Source organism: Patagioenas fasciata, chromosome 8 (genome assembly GCF_037038585.1).
Source record: "Patagioenas fasciata isolate bPatFas1 chromosome 8, bPatFas1.hap1, whole genome shotgun sequence".
Lineage (NCBI taxonomy): Eukaryota > Metazoa > Chordata > Aves > Columbiformes > Columbidae > Patagioenas > Patagioenas fasciata.
Window position 1 is genome coordinate 39,406,601 of NC_092527.1, and position 22,129 is coordinate 39,428,729.

Consider the following 22,129-nt stretch of genomic DNA (forward strand, 5'->3'; position numbering starts at 1 on the left):
CATCAATCAGCATTTTCTCAAACAAGCTGTTTGATGGGGTTAAATCTGCAAACACAGGTACCAGTAGCTCTTTGAGAGCCTGGAGCAGCAAAAATTTGGCAAGTAAGGACTTTTTAACAGGGCCTGTTGTGAAAGGACAAGGGGTGGTGGTTTTAAACTAAAATAGGGGAGATTCAGGCTGGACATGAGGAGGAAATTGTTGGCCCTGAGGGTGGTGAGAGCCTGGCCCAGGTTGGGCAGAGAGGCGGTGGATGAACCATCCCTGGAGACATCCCAGGCCAGGCTGGACGGGGCTCTGAGCAACCTGAGCTGGTGAAGATGTCCCTGCTCATGGCAGAGGTTGGATGAGCTTGGAAGGTCCCCTCAACCCAAACAGTTCTGTGATTCTGTGATTCTCTGAAGGGGGCTTAGGCTGGAGACAGCAAGCAGGGATGTGTAGGAGGGCGTATTGTGTTTCTAGCACAGAGCACAGCTAAGAATTTCTGAAAGCTGTAAAACCTCATCACCAGAACCTGTTAATACAGGTCAGGCAAATGTCATTGAACTAACACGGATGTCCAGACATCCCCCCCGACATGCCCAAGGCATTTATGCACATTTACTTGAGGGTTAGCTGTTGGTTTTTTTCTTTCAAATCCAAGTAAGCTGGGAGTAACTCCACCAAAATAACTTAGCCCAGGCTCTGAATGAAGCAAAAATCATCCCTTTACATATCCCCCTGAGGGATGCAGGTCAAAGCCCCAGCTATTCCGCATTCCAATAACTTCTTAAGAAATCCCAAGTACTTGTGCTGAATTTGTAGCCACTGACCACACGTTGTTTAGAGTCTTTGACCACCAGGCTAAATGACGCATGAAGGTAAAACGAGTTGTAGCAGGAGATGATGCAAGGGCTGTTGTATCTGAAAGGAGAAGCTCCTGCTGCCCAAGGAGCAGTTGGCCACCACCCAAGCTCCATTTCACGTGGCCTTCAGTCTCTGAAACCTTCCAAAAACCCACAAGTCCACGTGAAAAACCAAGCATTTGTCCTCTAAAAACCCAACTGTACCCAATCCCCACGTCATCCTTCTCCTGCTTTTTCTAAATCCAAGCTGTGCCTTTCCATGCGGTCTGTCTTCTAACAGCTTCAAGCAGAGATCTGCACATTGTGGTTAATGGACAACCTGTAATTACCGCTGCTCTTGGAGAAGCCCTGAGGACACGGGAGAAATATTCTCTAAGCACTTACAAAAATTTGCAAGCGTATTTCCAAAAGCGATTTAGGTACTTGAGAGCCTGAGTCTCCTGAAAGTCAACAGCCGTCTCAGAAGTGCAAATCCTTTCTACAAACAAAAAGCTGGCAATTCGGGGAACGTTAATTTTTCTTCTGCTAATCAAGCTCATCTCTGGGCTGCAGCGCTTCCCTGGGCTCGGTATCCAGGTGTGAGCATGTCGGGCTGATACGGGTGGGCCAGAGCATCCTCAGAGGGTGGAAGATGCTCTGCAAAGTTTCAGAGAAAGAGATGGGCGATGCCTGTAATGATGAATGAAGGAGGATGCAACCTGGAGAGCAACTAAACAGGTCCAAGGCGCACTCTTCCCATCCAAATGAAGTGTTTCCAAGGTTGGAAACATCTCCAAAACCAGCTATGAATGTACTTGACTTTCAGGGAAATTTTGCATTTTATTGGACTTTGGCAAGATAACCGATCCAGCGGCCTCATTTTCCCTGCTCAAATCCACACATGCTGCAACCCAACATTTTCCACGAACTGCCTTGAGTCGTTCCGGGTAATATTTTCACCTTCCTTGTAACGGGATGGAAAAACCCTTCTGATGGTCCCGCAGCTTCCAGCAAGGCAGCGACTGCTCGTGGGGAAAGGAACTCCCTCTGACCTGGGTTTGCCAGAGTTTGGCTCAGAAAGCAAGTTTTCACAGGCACCAGCTGCTGAAAAACCCCTTATTTCACCTTCCCAGCAGGGGATGAACATTTTGGGTAAGGGTCCCCCCAAGATGGGGATAACCAAGCCAGCATCGCCTGTGCTGGCCATGGAGCAGTGGTGGATCAGCCACCACCATCAATGCAGCGTCTGTTCTCAGCCCTTTGGGAGTTTTTGTACTTGTTTTTTATTTATTGGGTGAATTTAGCGCGGGCTGAAGTGCTGAGCTGGCAAAAGCGGGCAGTCAAGTCCCCCATTGATACCGGCCAAAGAGCAGGTTTGGTGGCACAATGTGGTGCCTGTTCCCCATGACCAGGCAGCCCTGGGCCCCCTCTGAGCCTCTCACAACCTCGTCCTTCAGCGCCAAAGGGGCATCAGGCACCAAAAACGCTGCTGGTCTCAAGAAAACCATGGGGAATCCTGACACCCACCTGAATCTGACATGGGTGGCTTTCGGGAGATGTTTGTGGCCATCTTGCCTTCACCCAGCGACCATCTGTCATGTACTTTCCATCCAAAACACCTTCCCTCACAGCCACTATGACCCATCTCTGACCATTTGAAGTGTTGGGTTTTCATCCCCTGGCTCTCCCCATCCCAAAGCTGCAGCAAACCAGCTGCCCAGGGAGCACACCGGGCGGTCTCTCCAGGAGAGGAAGAAAATGAGATGTTACTAAAGCAAACCCCCTAAAAAATCATTTAGAAATACGAATCAGACATCCTTGGCCACTCGGAATGAGCCGAACGGTGGTGACCAAGCTCAGGGTGAATCTACTTCCCACGGTGTGATGCTCTGCACTGTGCACGGACCAAAGCTAAAAGCCGGGGAGGTTTCAGGAGCTGACTGAGCCCCACATCCATCCTTTTCCAGAGGTTTTTCTTCCCCTTGAGCATGGGGGACAGGGGCTGGCAGCCCAAACAGCGAGCAAGCTGGAGAAATCCCTCAGCAACATTTCTTTGTATAACTCTCCCCCTCATAAAACAGCCAGCTCTGAGTTTTTCCCTGAAACACACCTCTGTAAACACGGCGGATCTGCTAGAACAAATATTAGCAGGACCACGATCCCTGTGGTGATCGTGGCTTTTGCGTAAACACGGTTTGGGGTTTTTTTTCCCCACCCTGCCAGGTGATTGCCGCGATTTTCCCGGGGAAGGTGTAACGCTACGAGCTGTCAGCACCACCGGCCCGACCTCCCGAGCTGTCATCACCTCCCGTTCGCACACTGGGCTACAGTTGCTTCATAAAGCTGAAAATAACCCGGTGCCAGAAGGAAAGGGGGATGCGAGCGGTGCTGCTCCGTGCGGGGACGATGCGGCTCTGCCAGCCCTCCCCATCCAGCAAAGTCACTTCCATTGGGGGCTTCTCTAGAGCTCTTTCTTCTCAAGCACATTCAGTGCTTCAGAGAATCATAGGCTCACAGGATGGTTTGGGTGGGAAGGGACCTTAAAGCCCATTCAGTGCCACCCCTGCCATGAGCAGGGACATCTTCACCAGCTCAGGTTGCTCAGAGCCCCGTCCAGCCTGGCCTGGGATGTCTCCAGGGATGGTTCATCCACCACCTCTCTGCCCAACCTGGGCCAGGCTCTCACCACCCTCAGGGCCAACAATTCCTTCCTCATGTCCAGCCTGAATCTCCCCTCTTTCAGTTTAAAACCATCACCCCTTGTTCTATCCAGACTAGGCACACACACATTGCTCTCCCCCATTTTTAAGACACCCACAATCTTCTCCAGCTCCATCCCCAAGTTGCTGCAGGCAGCTCAGCAGCACCGTCTGCCAAGATCAACATCGCCATCGAGGGGGGGACGTGGGTCTGACACCGACCCTGTCCTCCCGCAGAAAGAGCCTCTGAGCGATGGATGAAGTGTCAGGAAAGAAATGACTGAAATACCTGAGGAAGGCAAACACAGGAGGCAGTTATGGGGTACGCGAAATGCAAACAGAGCTCATATGCCTGGTGCGGAGCTGAAGCTGGGTTATATATGCAGCGGTGCCACGTCAGGGAGCTCAGACTCATCCACTATTCTATATATTTTTTTTAAATTTTATCTATGGAGGCATTGAGAAATTTGCAGGCGCCCCTACGCCCTTGTCAGGCTGATGTGCCATGGAGTGGTTCTGCAGCAGCATCCCCGCGGGTACCACGATGCCGCCCTTGGTTTCAGGATCTGCCTTCTCCACTCTTCCCCTTCTCAGCCGCTAACCAAGAGGAATATTTACATACTATTTACACAACCCCAATCCTAATTTTGCAATAGCAGGCACCAGTACTTAGACGGTGCACTGGAAGTCTACAGCTTTAGCACATCATTCTGCTTGTATTCTGTTTGGTGTGAAAAACAGCTTTCATGAGCAGGCTCAGAAATATCTATTGTCCTACCAAGTCACTTTGCACCACAGTATTAAACAAACAAAACAGAACAAAAAAGCAAGAAAGAGGCTTTAAGTCATTAATATTAGTGCTGTGTTTGGATCCTGTGGAGTTGATTTGATTTTACTCGCAGTTTGGCTCGTCTTTGGAGCTCTCTAGCTGCCCCAATGACAGTGCGCTTCCCCAAATGCAAAACAAAAAGCTGTTACATGACCTGCCAACAGGGATCCTCCCAGTGCCAGAGAGTCCCAGGGAGATGCTGGAGAGAGGAATCCCAGAAATCACAGAGAAATCCAGTGGCACGGCTATGCATGGAACCAGAGAGCAGGGATGCTCTCTGGGGCTCGACTGTCCCACCTGGGCGCACCAGCTCGCAGCATCCCACAGCATCTCACAGCATCCTGCAGCATCCCAGAGCATCCTGCAGCTTCCCACAGCATCATGCAGCATCCCAGAGCATCCCACAGCAACCTGCAGCTTCTCACAGCATCCCCCAGCGTCCTCCAGCTTCCCACAGCAACCTGCAGCATCCCAGAGCATCCCGCAGCATCCCACAGCTTCCTACAGCATCCCACAGCTCAGAGCAGAGATCGTGGCATCAAGGTCGGTCTGATCTCCCAATGATGCTATTGCAATGTCATGGATCTAACTGGAATGGTTCTGGCATAAGCAACGGTGAGCTGGAACCCGGCTTGTCCCAAGAGCTGGCAAAACTTGGGGGTTTGGAGGGGCTTATCTGTGGGGAGATGACTTGTCACAAGATAGGATGAAACATCACTAATATGGAAATGTTTTCTAAACACATTTTTTGAGAATCTGAGCCCTATTCTGCTTTGATATTATTGCATCATTTTCAATACAGAAGTAATAGCTCTATTCTACTATTGTGGCCTCACTTCATGCCCTAAATTACCTTATAGAAATTAAAACCAAACTTCCAAGAGTAAATCAACCACTTCCTTTAACAAGATGCTTTCTGAAGCGCTCTCATCTCCCTGGATCAGCCCATACCAGTGGAAACCTGCTCCAGTTGGACACTTCCACCTGATTTCTGCAGGTTTAATTCACACAGAGGCACCAAAGTGTGCCTGGCATTACACCCCACACCAATCTTGTCACCAGCACAGGGACAGTGTCACCGCATTGACACCACCATTAAAGAAACTACCAGCGAGTAAAGGGAAAAAAATCATGTTGTGGCTGACCATAAATCCAGAATTTATGGAAAGGTGTAAACCTGAGACAACAAACGTAAGGCAGGAGGTGCAAGGGTACACCTAATCCCAAACACCTCCCCGCGCCAACCTCTCACCTCCCGCAACATAAACAGAGCAGGCTTAGCACACGGTGAGTAATTTAAGGTGATAATCACAGCCTGCTTTTCCCCAGGCATCAAATTAATGCTGGGTTGGATTAAAAAGGCAAGGGGAGGAAGCAACGTGGAGTCGTGTCCCTGAAAGTGCTCCTGGGGCACCCGCACCCACCATCGTACCCAGCTCCATGGCCTCCTGCAAATTATCTACAGGCTTGAAGGACACATCATTTTCTGACACAGTCTCTGTTCCAAACTAACCCTGAGCATCTTTCTCTCGAAAACAACACTGAACTGCCCTCCTGGTTTATTTAGCGCTGCTTTCTGAAACGCTGAGGGAGTTACGCAAGGCAAGAGACTCTCAAGTAACTTCTGACCATCACTACTAATATTTTGCATTGGAAAAATATTTTCTACAAAAAAACACCATCTGCCTGGGAGGCCACGTTGCCTCCTGCCCAAAGGAGCCATTCCCACCGCCACAGATCCAAAATCTGCACCTTGCACCAGCCTTCCAACGCCTCCGAAATCCTCTGGAAGAAGGTGTGATGGATGAAGCACCTTTGAGGGGACAAAAACCCAACCACCACCTGCGAATCCTGCCACCGCTTCATCCCTCCCGGAGCTGTGGGAGGGAGAAGCAAGCCTGGAAATCTCCCAGAATGCTGGGGTTTGGGTGTTTTTAAAAACAGTGCAAGCAATTGCTTTTGGCTGCCACTTTCCAGCATGTCGATTCATTCAAGGATGAATCTCTGTGCTCTATAAAAGCTGCTCTTTGGTTCCCATGTAGCGCAAGAGCCCGGGGACCAGAGGGTTAAATAGCAAGTGGTGAGTCAGATGCGTGTCTTGGGGATACGATCAGATTTGTGTGTGTTTGGGACAGGCACTGCCAAGCTTTGCTTGTGTTTCCAGCCCTGGGAATGTGAAATAGGGTTCAAAACCCAACGCTGCATCCCTGGACCTTGCAATGGGATGGAGCAGGAGCAGGGGATGGTGGCAGGACACGGTCCCCGGGTACCACGGGGCCCTTTGGCACTCGGACCCCCCTTGCACGGATGAAGGATGCTACCGGAGGAGCCCGTCCCACGCACACAAGTCCCAGCCCACGCTGGAAAAGTGATTTCGTGGCAGGAATAGTGGCACAGCCCGTTTCTGCTTCCACAGCTGCATTTATTTTCAGCCCATTGTGTTTGGTGAGTCACCAATTTATAACTGGGGCAGATGGGACCATTTTGACTGTAAAATCAAAACAATAGATGTCATTGCATTATACATTATTGCTATTAAAAGCTCTGTCGGGTGACTAAAATAAGAGCTGCTACAATAAATCACCTCCTACAAGCATCCTCTGACTGTACCAAAGTACCTTGCCTGAAATGGTCACTCCAAAGCCACAACAACAAATCAGCCATTTCTAAGGAGATGCAACTTTTTTGGGTGCTACTTCTGGCAGTGATATGACTTAGTACCCAAGAGTAAGGTTTTATTGCTGTGGGGAGCACCCAAATTACATCCCACCCAAGCAGGCACAGCCTCAGGAGCTTACAGACTGGGGTAGGTGAAAAAAATGCATTGCCTTCATTTTTCCATTTGGGAAACTGAGGCAGGGAAACTCTGCTCAAAGGACATTTGCAGAAGAGGCAAGAATGGAGCTAATGCGTATGAGATCCAGTCCATTGCTGTAACTTCAAAAACATCCTCTCCTCTCAAACATATTGCCCTCTATGCATTAAAAAGTATGCACTTGGATCTGTTAAAACTCTTAGGCCAGGCCAATCTATGATGCCCCAAAAAAAGCTTTTATTTTTAGCACAGCACGGGGAAAAACTGATGCAAAACATCTCAGAAAGCCACAGAAATATTTCAGGGGTGAAGCTCCTCGCAGCGGGCGAGCATCCTCCCTGGCATGGCAGGCACAGGATGGCAGCACCATGGGCTTGTGCCAGCGGGCAACCTCAACAGGCACCACTAGCCCACCCTGCCGCGGTGGCCACCAGCCAAGGGGAGGTTTGCTCTAATTCAGCAAATACAGAGATTTGTTTCTCAAAGGAGCGGGTAGGAAAGAAACCCCACGTTAACAGTTCATGCCAGGAACAAACATCATTATGAACCTAATTTCCAATATTGACTTTTTTTCAACTACTTGTATTTTTTAAATAAAAAGACAAAGAACAGGGCAATGAATAACAATGGTGGCACGTGGAATAGTCTGACTTCTGAGGTCCTGTGCGCCCTCCGAACCGAGTTCTTTTCTTTTGATCCTGAACCGAAGGCTTTTTCCCACCAAGCCACAAATTGACCTTTGCAAGCTCCCTTCGTTTGTGTTTATTTAAAAAACACTGGGGCCTGGAAGCTGGAATCTGTCTCAGAAGTTACATCAATAGCAAACTATTTCCTGGGATACGACTGGAATTTAAAACCTCCGTTTTCTTCCCCTGTCACTACCTTTTGGCAATATTTGCCACCAGCTCGAGTGGGTGCTGACGCCAACCGAGATGGGTGCCGCACCTCCTGCCCCCACTGACGAGCCTGAAAGCTGCCTGAATTTAAGCAGAAAATCTTCTCACATGGAAATTTAGAGAATTTTACCCCTGGAGGAAAGAGCTGGGTGATCAGAGAAGTCACTTCTCCCATCCTGCAGTTTTAAACTTCTCCCCACACAGAGTCAAGACCAGCCTGACACATTCCCAAGCTGGTGAGATGTTTACTTCAGCTTTGGGAGCATACGGGCTCCTCTGGCATGGATCCACACATAAACTGCCATTATTTCTTAATTTGGAGGGGACAACGAGGCTGGGGACAGCCTGGCTCCCAACCATCCAGACCATTACACACTGCTCCTCTGCATCTCCAGCCCAGGCTGAAACTGGTTTTCATCCTGAAAAACACCAAGAATCACATACCTGTATTTCTTGTGATTCCCGGTGAGGATGACTCCATCCTCCAAAGGCATTTGCTCCTCAGATGACAGTCAAGTCACCCCATGAATGGCACTCAGATAGCCCCATTGTACCCAACTCCAACATCTCAGCATCCTCCCCGTAACTTTGTGTCTTTCAGGCACAAAGTCTTCTCTAGAACTCTTCCTTCTCAAGCACACTCAGTGCTTCAGAGCATCATAGAATCACAGGATGGTTTGGGTTGGAAGGGACCTTCAAAGCCCATCCAGTGCCACCCCTGCCATGAGCAGGGACATCTTCACCAGCTCAGGTTGCTCAGAGCCCCGTCCAGCCTGGCCTGGGATGTCTCCAGGGATGGTTCATCCACCACCTCTCTGGCCAACCCGGGCCAGGCTCTCACCACCCTCAGGGCCAACAATTTCTTCCTCATGTCCAGCCTGAAGCTCCCCTCTTTTAGTTTAAAACCACCACCCCTTGTCCAATCAAGGGGTTTAATCAGGCCAAGCACACACACACACATACATTGCTCTTCCCCCACTTTCAAGGCACCCACAATTATATATATGTACATATATAAAATAGAATAATAGAATTGTTTGGTTGGAAGAGACCCTCAAGATCATTGAGTCCAACCCTTAACCTAACTCTGGCACTCAACCATGTCCCTAAGAACCTCATCGTATCTATAAGCATATATATAAATGATTCACTTAAAAAAATCTGCTCAAGGGATAGCTGAGTTGGAAAATGCGTTAACACAAATTAAAATGTCTCAGTAACAACCGTACCAAAATTTTACAAGGCAGGAAACGGAATGGGCAAGAGATAGCAAGGGCTCATTTTGCCACTGCTGGGGACGATGGCAAATTCTCATTTGGGGTGGCCGTGGTTGGTGTCACCTGCCACCCTCACGACATTGCCCGTCTCCCATATATTTTAGGCACACCAACCTCAACAAAATAACACCAGCTTTTTGAGAAACCTACCAATTCACAGAAAAATCTGATCCCAACCATTCCTGGTCCCAGCCTGCCAGTACAGACATGGTCCCCAGAGCTATGAATCGAGACTGCGCCTAGGAAGGAGAGTTTGCTGCCACGAGATTAATTAACGTGCTGTCATAACAGCTGAGGAAGGAATTTTTGACCATGAGGGTGGTGAGAGCCTGGCCCAGGTTGGGCAGAGAGGTGGTGGATGAACCATCCCTGGAGACATCCCAGGCCAGGCTGGACGGGGCTCTGAGCAACCTGAGCTGGTGAAGATGTCCCTGCTCATGGCAGGGGTGCCACTGGGGGAGCTGGGAAGGGCCCTTCAACCCAAACCATACTGTGATTCTACGAACTGCTGGGATTTCGGAGGTGGGATGTTGTCCTCCTCGGGCTTTAGCTTCACATGGAAGGTGGAAAGCAAGCCCAAGCCTTGCACTGAAACGAGAGGATGGTTGATGTCCTCTTTTTAAGGGGCACAAGGGTGGCTGGAGATGCCAGGCAGCTCACCCAGTAGCCAAAACCCAACATGCTTGGGGTGAAAGACAGAAACCGGCCTCTTCGCATCCCACCTGCCTCTAGACACTGGGGATAATTAAATGACACATCATCGTCACCCAGGCGCCTGAGCGCAACCCGACGGGTTTTCACCCAGTTCGAAGGCGAAGCGGCACACAGCAGAGCGCTGGCGTGTGTTTAAAAAGAGCTGAATGGTTTATGCGGTGCTGCGGCTTTCAAACATTGTCGCTATTTCAAAAACAACTGCATTCACGGTTTGGTTTCTGCCTGAAGTTAAAGCCACACTCTGCTTTGGTATCATCTAGGTGAAAAAGAAGGGGAGTGATATGGGCTCACCGTCCCTCTCTGAGCTATGGGAATTGCAGAGAAGAGACAGAAACGGGATTTTGAGGAATTAAAGGCAATATTTTCCCAAGTATTCTCCCTCCCAGAAGAACTTTAACATTTAGGTCTCTTTCTTAATTAGCCTAGTTATGTGACCATGTAATTGCTTCCAGGAGCAGCTCCCTCCTCTCCTGCCCGGCCTACATATCCCTCCTGGTATGAAGAAAACATTGCTTTCAAGTCAAATTATTTTTATTTTGATTACGGTACAGGGTTTCAGGCCTGTAACACATGTGCTTACCAGCATAAGCCAAAATTAACAATCTGCTGCCAGAGGTGGATGCTGATCCAGCACCCAGTACCCCCAGTTTGGTCCCCTCAGGGACTCTCAGCATGCCCTGTGCCTCAGTTTCCCCATCTGTAAAGTGAATGCTTCAAGATCTAGTGGAAAGCACAGTCTGGACACTTTGGTTTTTCCTTAGTTTTGTATCACAAAGACCATTGCACACAAGCCATTTCTACCCCGCACAAAGCCAGCCACGTGCAGCCACGCGGACACCCCGCCGTTAATTCAGCTCTTCACCTGAAAGCACCTGCATTCCAGTGTCCTACCCAGAGAAGCTTTAAAAGCAGCCTCAGGGAATAACCAAAGCTGCAGGGTTTTCTTGAGCACATTTGTTCCCCATCTCCCACTGCCCACGAGGAATCCATTGGTTTTCACCGCCTTCTCATCCCAGGGAGGGCTCTGGCCATGTCCCACGCCCCACCAAAGGCAAGAATGCTCCCCAGAACTTGCCTAATCCTGCTCGTCCCTCTGTGCCAGTCCTCCCACGCGGAGAGCAGCCTGCCAGGGCTGCTTTTCATAACTGAGTAGCTATGAAAACCCTGGCCCTCACACAGCTCCGGGCTTCACTTTCTTCCCACTCTGCTCCGGTCTCAGCAGCGCATTCCCGCACCAGGGATGCACCCGCTGCCGTGGGCGCCCAAACCCGGCTGGGATTCCTCCCTGGAAACCAGGGATGCTCCACGGCACGTGCCTTGGGCTGGATCCCGGTCGTGGAGTTCCTTGGTGATGGTGGCATTGGATGTTTGCACCAGCAACCTGGGTGTTTGGCAGCGGCCCCAGTCACCCAGCCTGGAGCGGGGGGCGAGGAGTGGAGTCCCCATCACCGGCACTGGGGAGATGCTGCATCCAGGCAACCCCTTCCCTGTTCCTACAGTACCTGGAGCTTTGGGATCCTTCCCTTATCATATCAGTTCTTGCAGAGAATGAACCACCCCAACAACTATTTTTGTCTAATCTTGTGCTTAAGGGCAGCCAAGAAACGCAGGATGCTCAGGCGTCGCTTTCTCACTTTGCAGGATTTTTTTGATGTGGAGGACAGTAGCCAGAGAAAATACAACTATTCCTTAAGATTTTCCAGGAACATTAACTGAGCTGCTTTCAGATATATAAGTGATTAAATTTTTGTCATCCTTGGGTCACTTCCCTACACCAAAGCCATGGTTATCCAAATTATTAATGTGAGCCTGGGCTCAGCATCCACCAGATGGAAAGGGAAGCTCCTGCTGACTTCTCGGGCATCTCCCCGGCCAAACCCTTTGCTTCCCAGTCAAAAAGCTTTCCCCCTTGGTCTGGCATGATGGAGAAACTGGCTTTGCCCCACAGCATCCTTGGAGAGCAAGGGAGGTCAGTGCCAGTGTCACTTTGGCTCTCACTAAAGTCCCATCACCTGGTCTTGCAGGGTGAGGACTTGGGAGTGAAATCCTCCCCGACTGGCACTTCAGATCTGTAATCTGGCTTTTGTGCAGCAGATTGAAGAGGGAGGTTGTGTTTTATGTTTGTAACTGAAAATGAAACGTGATAACATCTCCAGAGCGGAAAATTACAGAGGCAAAGAGCAAGTAAAGCCCGTAGTGGTATGTATTTGGCTCCTAACAGAGCCAGGGGCAGGTGCCTCGGGGTGCTGCCTTCACCTGCTCACGGCAGGCTCGGGGTTCCTCTCCCCTGAACTCAAAAACGTGGTGTTTAACATATTCCTGCTTGAAACACGTGGCAGGAGGGAACACCACGTTGGACTCAGCGCGCAAAAACCAGTGCAGGGTTTTATGAAAGAAATCCATTTGGAGGGGAACGGGTTTTCTGCTCGCACAGAACGCGCTTGCCCACAACACCCGTGTGACCCTGCGTGCCACAGAGGTGCCTCGGGAGGATGCTAAAGGCTTTAGAGCAGAGCTTTTTTAGCTAAAACATCACCTCCCCGCTGAGCCCCGGCTCGCAGGGGTGGCACCGCCGCCTCTTACCTGGGTCATCTTGGCGAGGTCCAGCGAGGGCCGTTGCTCCTGAACCTCCTCCGGTCTCCGCCGCTTGACCCCGACCTTCTTGTCATTGAGGACGCAGGGCTGCGAGCGGCTTCGGGAGAGCCCCCCGGTGCGGCGCCCCAGCTCCGGCGTGGAGGCCGGCGTGCTGCTGGCCGAGGGCCCGCAGTACTCCGAGGAGGAGGAGAAGCGGTCGTGCGAGCAGGACAGGGACCTCTGCATGTCCGCCCGGTCCCCCCCGCGCCCGCCGGTGGCCGATTTCCTGGCCTGGCATCCCAGGCGGCTGCCGAGGGCGGGATGCTCGCAGGAGAGTGGGTTGGAGCGCGAGGGCAGGCTGAAGCTGGAGCTCCTCTGCATGGTGGCAAAGCCGTTGGAGTAGCGTTGGACGCTGCCCCCGCTGTAACATCTCCGTTTCTCCACCGGGGTCCAAACCTTCGAGCCCAAAGGTCTCCAAGAGGTCCCGCAGCTGGACATTTCGTCCGAAAACGAGAGCGAGCGGCACTGGCGCTTGCTGGGGGGTGCGGAGGGGTTGCCGTGGGGGTCGCTGAGGCTGAGGTCTTTGATCAGGTTGGTGACGGAGCAGGTGCTGGTCGTGTCCCTCGGCCAGCGCAAGTTCTCCTCGCCCTTGTCCGACAGGCAGTCCCAGATGTTGGTGCCCGGCTGCTCGAGCTGAAGTGGACATTTCCTGCTGAGATCCCTCCATCTGTCATTTTCTGGTTCAGAAAGAAAAATAAAATCAAAAAACAACAAACCCACACATGCACAGGCATTAGCGTTAATTAATTCTGTGATTCGCTTTCTACGTCCATAAACAAAAAGAGTAGCATATGGGGTGTTTTCCAGTACAAATTAATTAACTCGTGGAATATGGTTTTCCAAACTGCCAGCAGAACGGTTGCTGCGGCGTAGATGGAGAGACAAAATGATAATCGCAGCAGGAGCAAAACTGCTAGAAGAAGATAAAAACATGCCTTTGAATACCCAGATTGCACTAGCTAAGGGAAATTCAGTGTTATGGAACGATATGGCCACCGCCTTATCGCTGTGCTAAGCTGTGTCTGAGATGTGTGTGGTTTGTCCTGGGCTCCACAATTGCCCAAGAGGTTCCCAAAAACTGGACATGAAGAGCGCAAAGCTGTAGCACTGCTGGGGTGAGATGGACAAAACACTGTGTTCCCATCAAGGCTCTGAGCATCTCTTCCGAACCGATCCAAAGATACTGAGTTTAACAAAGGTGGGTGAACATAGAAAGCTCTAAGATGTCTGATGCTATAACAGACAATAAACCTCCAGCAGTTCTTTGCAAGTTGCTGGTCTTAGGTGCACATTGTAAGGCTCATCACCCATCTCCCCATCGTCCCCCAAATCTGGTGCCCCCCTACCTGGTGCTATAGGCACCACGTACCCACACCCTGCTACTCTTCTGTAGCAACCTGGGCTTAGCATCTCTTCAGGGCTGCCTTGAAAATCTCAGCTGTACCTAGCACAGCCGCTTCTTTGCATTTCTGTAACAAACACAACACTGAAGCATCTATTTAAAGGAATAAATTGCTTAATAGGTTCACTTTTTTTTTTTTACATTTTCTCCCTCTTTCATTCCGCTTGTTTACAGGGGAATTTTTAACTCCTGCAAATCTGCCTTGCGTTAACATTAACAGTCTTCCAACACAGCGCAGCAAAAGACAGTGGTGACCTGTTGCATGGTTTTGGGGTCAGCATAAAATTATTCCTTTTATCAGATGGGTTTTGCGATCCCTGGATAAACCTCTGATAAACCTGCACCTTCAAAGTCCGTGGGCTGAAGCGTGGACAACTACAGGCAGCAAACCCAGCTACAATATCCATTAATCCCCCCGGTGACTGTGTCGAAAGAGAGGATTAAAGGTGATGATTTAATTCCTGCACACATCCCACTGATGATAAAGGAAGAAAGCCAAGTATCATCACGGTCTGGCTCCCCAGCGCAGGCTCTCTGCAGCTACGTGGTTGACGCTCAACAGGAAAACCATGGTAGGGCAACCCCATCGGTTGCTGCAATGGAAAAAAGTCATCACCCGCCAGACCTCTGGTGACTGTTTTTGTCATCGGCTGCTGCAAACAGAGGCAAATCGTGCTCGCTAACCGTCGCTGCCAAGTTTCGGATGATCGTATCTAAACCATGCAATATTTTTTTAGGGGTTTTGGGGTTTTTCCACTCCGAAGGATGAATTCAAAGCCGTACCCAGCCCGCAGCTGGAGGTACCAGCCTGACAGGGATGGTGCAACGGTGCAAAATGTTTCTGACCGAGGCTGAGTTTCAAGTCAGGAGGTGAGATTTGGGGCCCCTTACACCACTCTTGGCCAGTTTTCCCATTTCTCCCCGTGTCCAGATGTCACCGCAACAGCTCCAGCCACAACCAGCCTGGCTCTGCCCTCAATAAACACACGGCATTTTAACCATCGCTGGCCTCATTTTAATAAACACAATGAAAAGTGAGAAACCTGCGCTAAACAACTACATCTATGTTTAGATCTTTATTATTTTCCCCCTCTGCATTACGCTGCCAGCAGAGAGATTTCTCGGGTCAGGTCGGCAGACAAAAGAAACAGAAATAGAAGCTGATTTTTTCATGGCAAGCTGCCACGAGCCTCCGGCCGGAGATGTCGCGCTGTACAAAAGGCCTGGGTGAGGAGGATACGGGACACCTTCCTCTTTCACCCCTGCTTCAGCACAAACAGCTATAAATCTTCAAAACTTTGCAAAGAGCCTGGTAATCGCACCATTATCCCGGCACCAGCTTGAGGTTATTTGCTTTTCCCCTTGTACTGTGGGAGCTGGGTTTTTTTTGGCAGGGGTCACACAGAGCACCCCAGGAGGAGACCCTGGCACAGCCTGGCCCCCCAAGCCCCCAAGCACCAGTAATTGGTCCCAAACTACCAAACAACCCAGAAAATAGGGGTTTTTTCAGTGCAAACAGAAAACTGTTCACCCTTAAATTGAAAAGGGAGTAGTCCATGGGCTGAGGGTGTAATTCAAGGACTTGGGAAAGCCTTATTGAGGAAAAACAGCTGGTTTTCTGTTCAGTTTTTTAAGACTAAGATTCACATCCTGAGCACGCTGATAACAATAATTGCAGTGGAGCCATTAATACTGCCGCAGTTAAACATGTATTAATTTTCTTACATTACAAACCCCAGCTCGGTTTACCCCCAGGCAGTAATTTGTTCCAGGATAAAACCCACCATGAGAACCCCTCAGTTCACAAGTGAGCTTCTTTGCTGGAAAACTCTCCTTTGCCTATTGGAAAAATGATAGGAGAACATTTACAACCGTAGAATGATGTAAGTGTGGCACGAGGAGCTCTACTCCTGATTACACAGGTCTTTCACGGCTCTAAGTGCCCTTGGCTGAAATACCATCTTGCTTTTGGATTTTAACTTAAAACTGCAAAAATAAACACTTCAAGTCACTTAATCAGCACGTCCAGCAAATTACTTTCGAGACATTTTGATCTGCAAATCTGCATTTCCAGGGCGAGGCAACACTAAATGAATTTTCTGGCATCTCTTTGGTTGTGAAATAGCTCTCCAGCTCCCAAGACACAGAGGGGTGTTATCGGCAGCCTGGGGAGGACCGAATTTCTCGTCCTGCCCTCTCTGGCCACGGCAGCAGCAGCCTGAGCCCTCCTGCAAACCACGCACCATTCAGACCAGCACAAAGCAGCGTTAAACTCAGGTTACAGCTGCAAGATCCCAGGCTCCTCATCCTCCGGAGGACCCAAACCCAAATTATTTCTGCTTTCCAAAGCAAGGCTGAGATAGTTGGCTCTGATTTAGCCCCAGAGACAGTTTGGTGGCAAAGCCGTTGGCCCATGGATGTAGTGGGACTCGCCAGGCTGGGCAAGCGGCAACAAGCCCCAGCAAGCCCCAGGCTCTGCCTGCCAGGCGATCCTCACCTGATTTATTATATTTGCCCCTCTCTCCTATTTTCAGAGACAAGCAGATGCCACCTGTATGCAAGCACAGCAAAACCTGCCCTGGGACCATCGACCGCATGCTCCAACACCATCAGCACCATTATCTCTTCCCAAATTTCTGTTTAGGCAAAAAAGACCTTCACTTTTAGGAGTGAACATAGAATCATAGAACCATTTGGTTGGAAAAGACCTTAAAGTCCAACCATTAACCCAACACTACCAAGTCCACTTCTAACCCATGTCCCTAAGAAGCTCATCTATGTGTCTTTTAAACCCCTCCAGGGATGGTGACTCCAGCACTGCCCTGGGCAGCCTGTTCCAATGCCCCACAGCCCTTTGGGGAAGAAATTGTTCCCCAGATCCAACCTCAACCTCCCCTGGCGCAACTTGAGGCCGTTTCCTCTGCTCCTGGTGCTTGTTCCTGGGGAGCAGAGCCCGATTCCCCTGGCTCCAAGCTCCTTTCAGGCAGTTCAGAGATCAGAAGGTCTCCCCTCAGCTCCTGTTCTCCAGCTGAACCCCCCAGGTTCCTCAGCCGCTCCCATCACACTTGTGCTCCAGCCCCTCACCAGCTCCGTTCCCTTCCCTGCGCTCATGAACAACATCCATCTGTTCTCCGGTGCAACCTTCACCACATCATACAAGCCGAGCGGCCCAGTGCACTCATGAGCTGAAACCACATCCCAAAATCAAGGTGCTGTCCTCTAAATATCTTTGAGGGCTTTGCACAGCCCCACTGAGAACGGGCTCCATCCTCACAGCATCACAGCCACGTTTCCCAACGCTGAGCTCCAGGTTTTGCAGGAGCAGCGCAGGGACACACCAGGTACCTTGGAGCTTCAGGATGGTCGCAGGCTTTTCAAACGACTGCCGCGCTCCTCTGGTGACAGAGTCAATTTTAATGACCACATTCATAACCACAGGGAAGGGTGTAAAACCAAAACGCTGACACAACTTTAACTACAGCAACACAAATGGGCTGCTGTAATATTTTTACAGCTCCTTTTTATACATAATGCATGATCCTTCTGCTCAAGTTTCCTCTACGTTCTTTTCCCGTGAAATAATTTACATTAATACATAATTTATTACGGCAACTTGTAAAGCAATTACGGGTTTCAATCAATTTTTCTTCTCCTTTTTGGCAGATAAATTCTGTTTGGATCCTAACCCAAACATTTCTCTTCACACGGGTGTGCATCCAATTCCCTTTTTCCCCATGTTGTTCAAGTCGAATTTCGGTCTCTCGGTCTCCGTGCACGAGGAAGAAAGCAGCCTGCATTCTCCACTGTCCCCTGCTTATGTTTGAGAGATGATTTCTAAATGTGGAACAAATTTAATGGTCATAATAAGCTGATGGCAGTGCCATAGAGCCTTCCCACGGCAGAAATAAGATTAAAATACGATGCGTGGAGCTGTGCTTCAGTGGGAAATAAAACAGTGGCCCCCAAATCTACCACCGGAGAATAAACACATCAGTGGGTTGTGGGCTCCTTGTGCCAACAGCCTGCACGGGGGAGGGAAACTCCCCACCTCCATGGCAGAACGTGCCCTGCACCTCAACACAATCGTCTGGCAAGGTTTCCTCGCTCCAGCTGTGCCTTGTTGGCTTTCCCTGCCCGGCTTTTTCTCTTTGCAGATCGACTGTGCTTGAATGTGCACCAAGATGCTTTTCTACACTGGTGGCTTTCCAAAAAAATAATCCCTGAAACCCCAGGAAACCCCAGTTCTGAAGCAGAAGGTGTGCGAACCCTGTATTGGGAGGCAGAGCGGTAGGCGGGCGCTTTTGGGATGCGATCGAGGGGCATCACCCCCCAGCTGGATTTCCTTTGGGCTTCTTGGCCTTTCTCCATCACCCACATGGTGTGAAAAGTCATTTTCCAGGCAGGTGTGCCATGATGAGACCCAAGGCTGCAACCCCACCAGCACCATCACCTCTTGGACCACTGGCGTTGCCCAACTGCGCCAAAGGACGGACGAGCTGACCTGCGTGCTTCATCCATCAAAGAATCACAGGATGGTTTGGGTTGGAAGGGACCTTCAAAGCCCATCCAGTGCCACCCCTGCCATGAGCAGGGACATCTTCACCAGCTCAGGTTGCTCAGAGCCCTGTCCAGTCTGGCCTGGGATGTCTCCAGGGATGGGAGACACATAACTACCTGCTAAGGAGAGGTTAGGCAATGCTGCCAGGGTCTTGTTAAAATAGCATAAATTTTCTTCTGCCATCCACCCAAAGCCTGAAACATTTCAACATAGGAAGTCAAAAGTAACACCCCAACTTTCTAATATGTCACCTCCTTTCTCTAACACAGTCACCGGTATTTTCACTGGGGGCATGTGATGGAGACTGCAGGAGAAGAAAGTGGAAAAAAGGGGAAAACACCCTATCCAACAATTAGACAATCCTTATACTTCCAGGTGTTTCAAGGGCCCATCAAGCAGAAGGGAAAAGATAAAGTGTTGAATTTATGGATTTATGCATTTAATCTTTATATAGCCCTTTGCTGGGAAGATTAAAGACAAAACCAATCTTTTTAGTAATATTAATATATCACTGTCAGGAGTGTTTCTCACAAATCTAAAAATCAAAATATTATTTGGTTCACCTTGAGAAGTGGATCTAACATATGTCATCCTACATACCAAGTCTTTAATAACATTTACTCACATATTGAGTTCTGTTACAATCTAGAATTGATTTTCAGATTCTTGTGATGTTTAGTACCTTATGAGGTATTTACATCTAAAATGCATGGGCTTTAGTTTACTCTTTTTCCCCACATTATGCCATAGGTAAGCAGGACCACAGGCTCACTGTCCTGAGCCAGCTGGGTCTCTTGGTCATGGTCCATTATGCATCCACTGGGACTTTGACCAAACTTCTTCCTTTTCCTTCCTTGAGAAAATTCAGCCAACTTCCCTTCATCCCCCTGACACTGTCCATGGGACGACGAGTTTTTGCCTCCCGTTGGCTCTGCTGCCAGTCCAAACTTCACTGTGTTTATTTATCTCAGTGATCTCCACCAACAGGGACTTGGCCCTTTGGCTTGAAATATTCCCCCAGTTTCACATTCGGTGCCATTATAACCACAGGACTTATTTAAAACATTATGCAAGTTTTGATGCTGGATTGATCTGTGATCATGGCCCATGTTTGAAGACATTGAAAAGAGCAATTGGGAAAGATGGCTAAAATTAAACCCAAGCAAACCAATGTCCTTGCATGCTGTAGAGCCTGGCTCCTCTTGACTGAGCACGGAATCATAGAACTGTTTTGGTTGGAAAAGACCATAAAGATCATCGAATCCAACCATTAACCCAACACTGTCAAGTTCACCTCTAAACCATGTCCTTATGAACCTCATCTCTGCATCTTTTAAATCCCATCAGGGATGGTGACTCCAGCACTGCCCTGGGCAGCCTGTTCCAATGCCCCACAGCCCTTTGAGGAAGAAATTGTTCCCCAGATCCAACCTCAGCCTCTCCTGGCGCAACTTGAGGCCGTTTCCTCTCCTCCTGTCGCTTGTTACCTGGGAGCAGAGACCAACCCCCTCCATGCTCCAAGCTCCTTTCAGGCAGTTCAGAGATCAGAAGGTCTCCCCTCAGCTCCTGTTCTCCAGCTGAACCGCCCAGGTCCCTCAGCCGCTCCCATCACACTTGTGCTCCAGCCCCTCACCAGCTCCATTCCCTTCTCTCAACTCGCTCCAGTACCCCAAGGGGCCCAACACTGATGAAGACCATGACGCAAGAAGCTGTGGTCAAGGAGATGAGATTTGGTTCCCTCAGAAAGAGGATAATTTGGCAGCCAAGGAAGACCAGCACAGTGCTACAAAGACACAGGCGGCTTTGTAAAAGCTCTTAATGACAAGCTGCTTTTCAATTAGGAGTAGACTCTTCATATCTGCTGAAGTGCCTGCCAGTGCCCCAGCGCAAGACAAAACCATCTGATTGGGTTTCTTTGTTCCTTGCTCATGTTTGACAGGCAGGAGAAAGGGAACAGGCTGTCTCTATCCCTTCTTGACTTGGAAGCTTGTGACTTCCACCTGAAAAAAATCCAAACGCTTTCCATCTTCCCCCATTGCTCCAAATGACTGGAGTTATCAGAGAGCTTGGGAAATATCTCCCCTCAATGAATGTGCTCAGGTCCCATTAACGCTAATGAGAGCTGTGTCCACGAAGAAAAGGGGCAGCCTCTTTGTCTGTAAAGTATTGGCTTTCATACCAAGTAGCTTGGCTCAAACTTGACCTACAATTTTAATTGGGTTTTGAGACTTTGCCTAGTGAATGGTTCCCCCCCTACAAAACCCAAAGAGCACAATATAACAGCACATCCTCCAGCACTATCTGCTTTTCAGGATCACCAGCCAAGGCACCAATCCCCCATCAATTTTGGTGGCTGCTCAGCATAAAAATGAATTGCAAGCCCAGACATGATAGGTATTAAACATTCTAGACCATGGTTATCATTTAAGGCAAAAAAAAAGACATTTTCCTTATTGTTTGAGGCCTTTGTGCGAAGTGGCAGAATATTTCAGAGATAATACTGATATTTACTGCTTGCATCGTGTGAACAGCCAAAAGCCATGGTCACGGACTGGATACTCAAACACGATTTCAGACTCAAAATGCTTATAGCCTCGACTGTATGAGTTATTCTAAAAATAAGCAGATATATCAAAGGGGAGGGGAAAAGAGATAAGCAATTCACTTGGCAATGGTAACAGGGCAGGACAAGCTCCTCTGGGAAGGCGGGTGGCATGGGGAACGTTTTTTGGAGACACCCAGCAAGATCTTCCCACCCATCACTATAAGGAAGTGGGGAGTGGAGGCGGAGTAAATACAGACAGAAGTTTCTGTTACTTACCCATCACGCCACAAGAGAAGAGGGTAGGTCCTTGACTCATCTTTGGAGTGTGCTGCAAACAACAAGAACAACTATTCACTTCTCGCAGACTCAACCAGGGCACCAGAAACCACGCTGCTTCAGCCTCGGCCACCTGCAACCGCCCTGTTAGGGCAGGGACAGGGGGACGGACCCGGTCACCTTCCCGCAGTGAAATCAAATCTAATTAAACGCTGCAGAGGGTCGGTGTGGAGGTCTGAGCTTGCAGATCACGGCTCCTGCACCTCGTCCTTACCCACAGGAACAGCTGCAGCAAAGTCCCTGCTCCGGGAGCTGAACCACCGGAGAAACTAAACCTGGAGGTAAAATTCAGCAGTAATTCTGCACCAATGCTATCTGACCCCCACTCAAGACCATTAAGGTCTCCTGTCTAGGTACAAAGCAGCTTTTATTTTGTTGGTTTTTTTTTTTAAATATATAGTGTGTTTCTAAGGCAAGGCACCCTCATCCCAGGACTTCTGGGAAGTCTGTGTTTGGATTGTGCTAATTTGTGCTAAAAATAGGTGAAAATGCTGCTATATGGATACAAAATAATCCTGGATGCTTTTTTTACACTCTTTTTTTTTCCAAGAATTTCTCTCTTGACAGCGTAAGAGACATCATCAGACTTCTAAAAATGGGCA

At 49.4% G+C, this 22,129-nt stretch overlaps 1 protein-coding gene across 4 annotated transcripts in view; it reads right to left on the reverse strand.

The window, feature by feature from the left end:
* The window catches only part of FAM53B (family with sequence similarity 53 member B), a 47,949-nt gene that overhangs the window by 4,904 nt on the left and 20,916 nt on the right, over window positions 1-22,129 (reverse strand). For all 4 annotated transcript variants that reach the window (XM_065843661.2, XM_065843660.2, XM_071812225.1 and 1 more), the window contains 2 exons: window positions 21,468-21,519; window positions 12,636-13,363 (listed from right to left, as the gene is read on the reverse strand). In XM_065843661.2, the coding sequence (XP_065699733.1) occupies window positions 12,636-13,363; window positions 21,468-21,519 (780 nt within the window). The remainder of the gene's footprint in view (window positions 1-12,635; window positions 13,364-21,467; window positions 21,520-22,129) is intronic.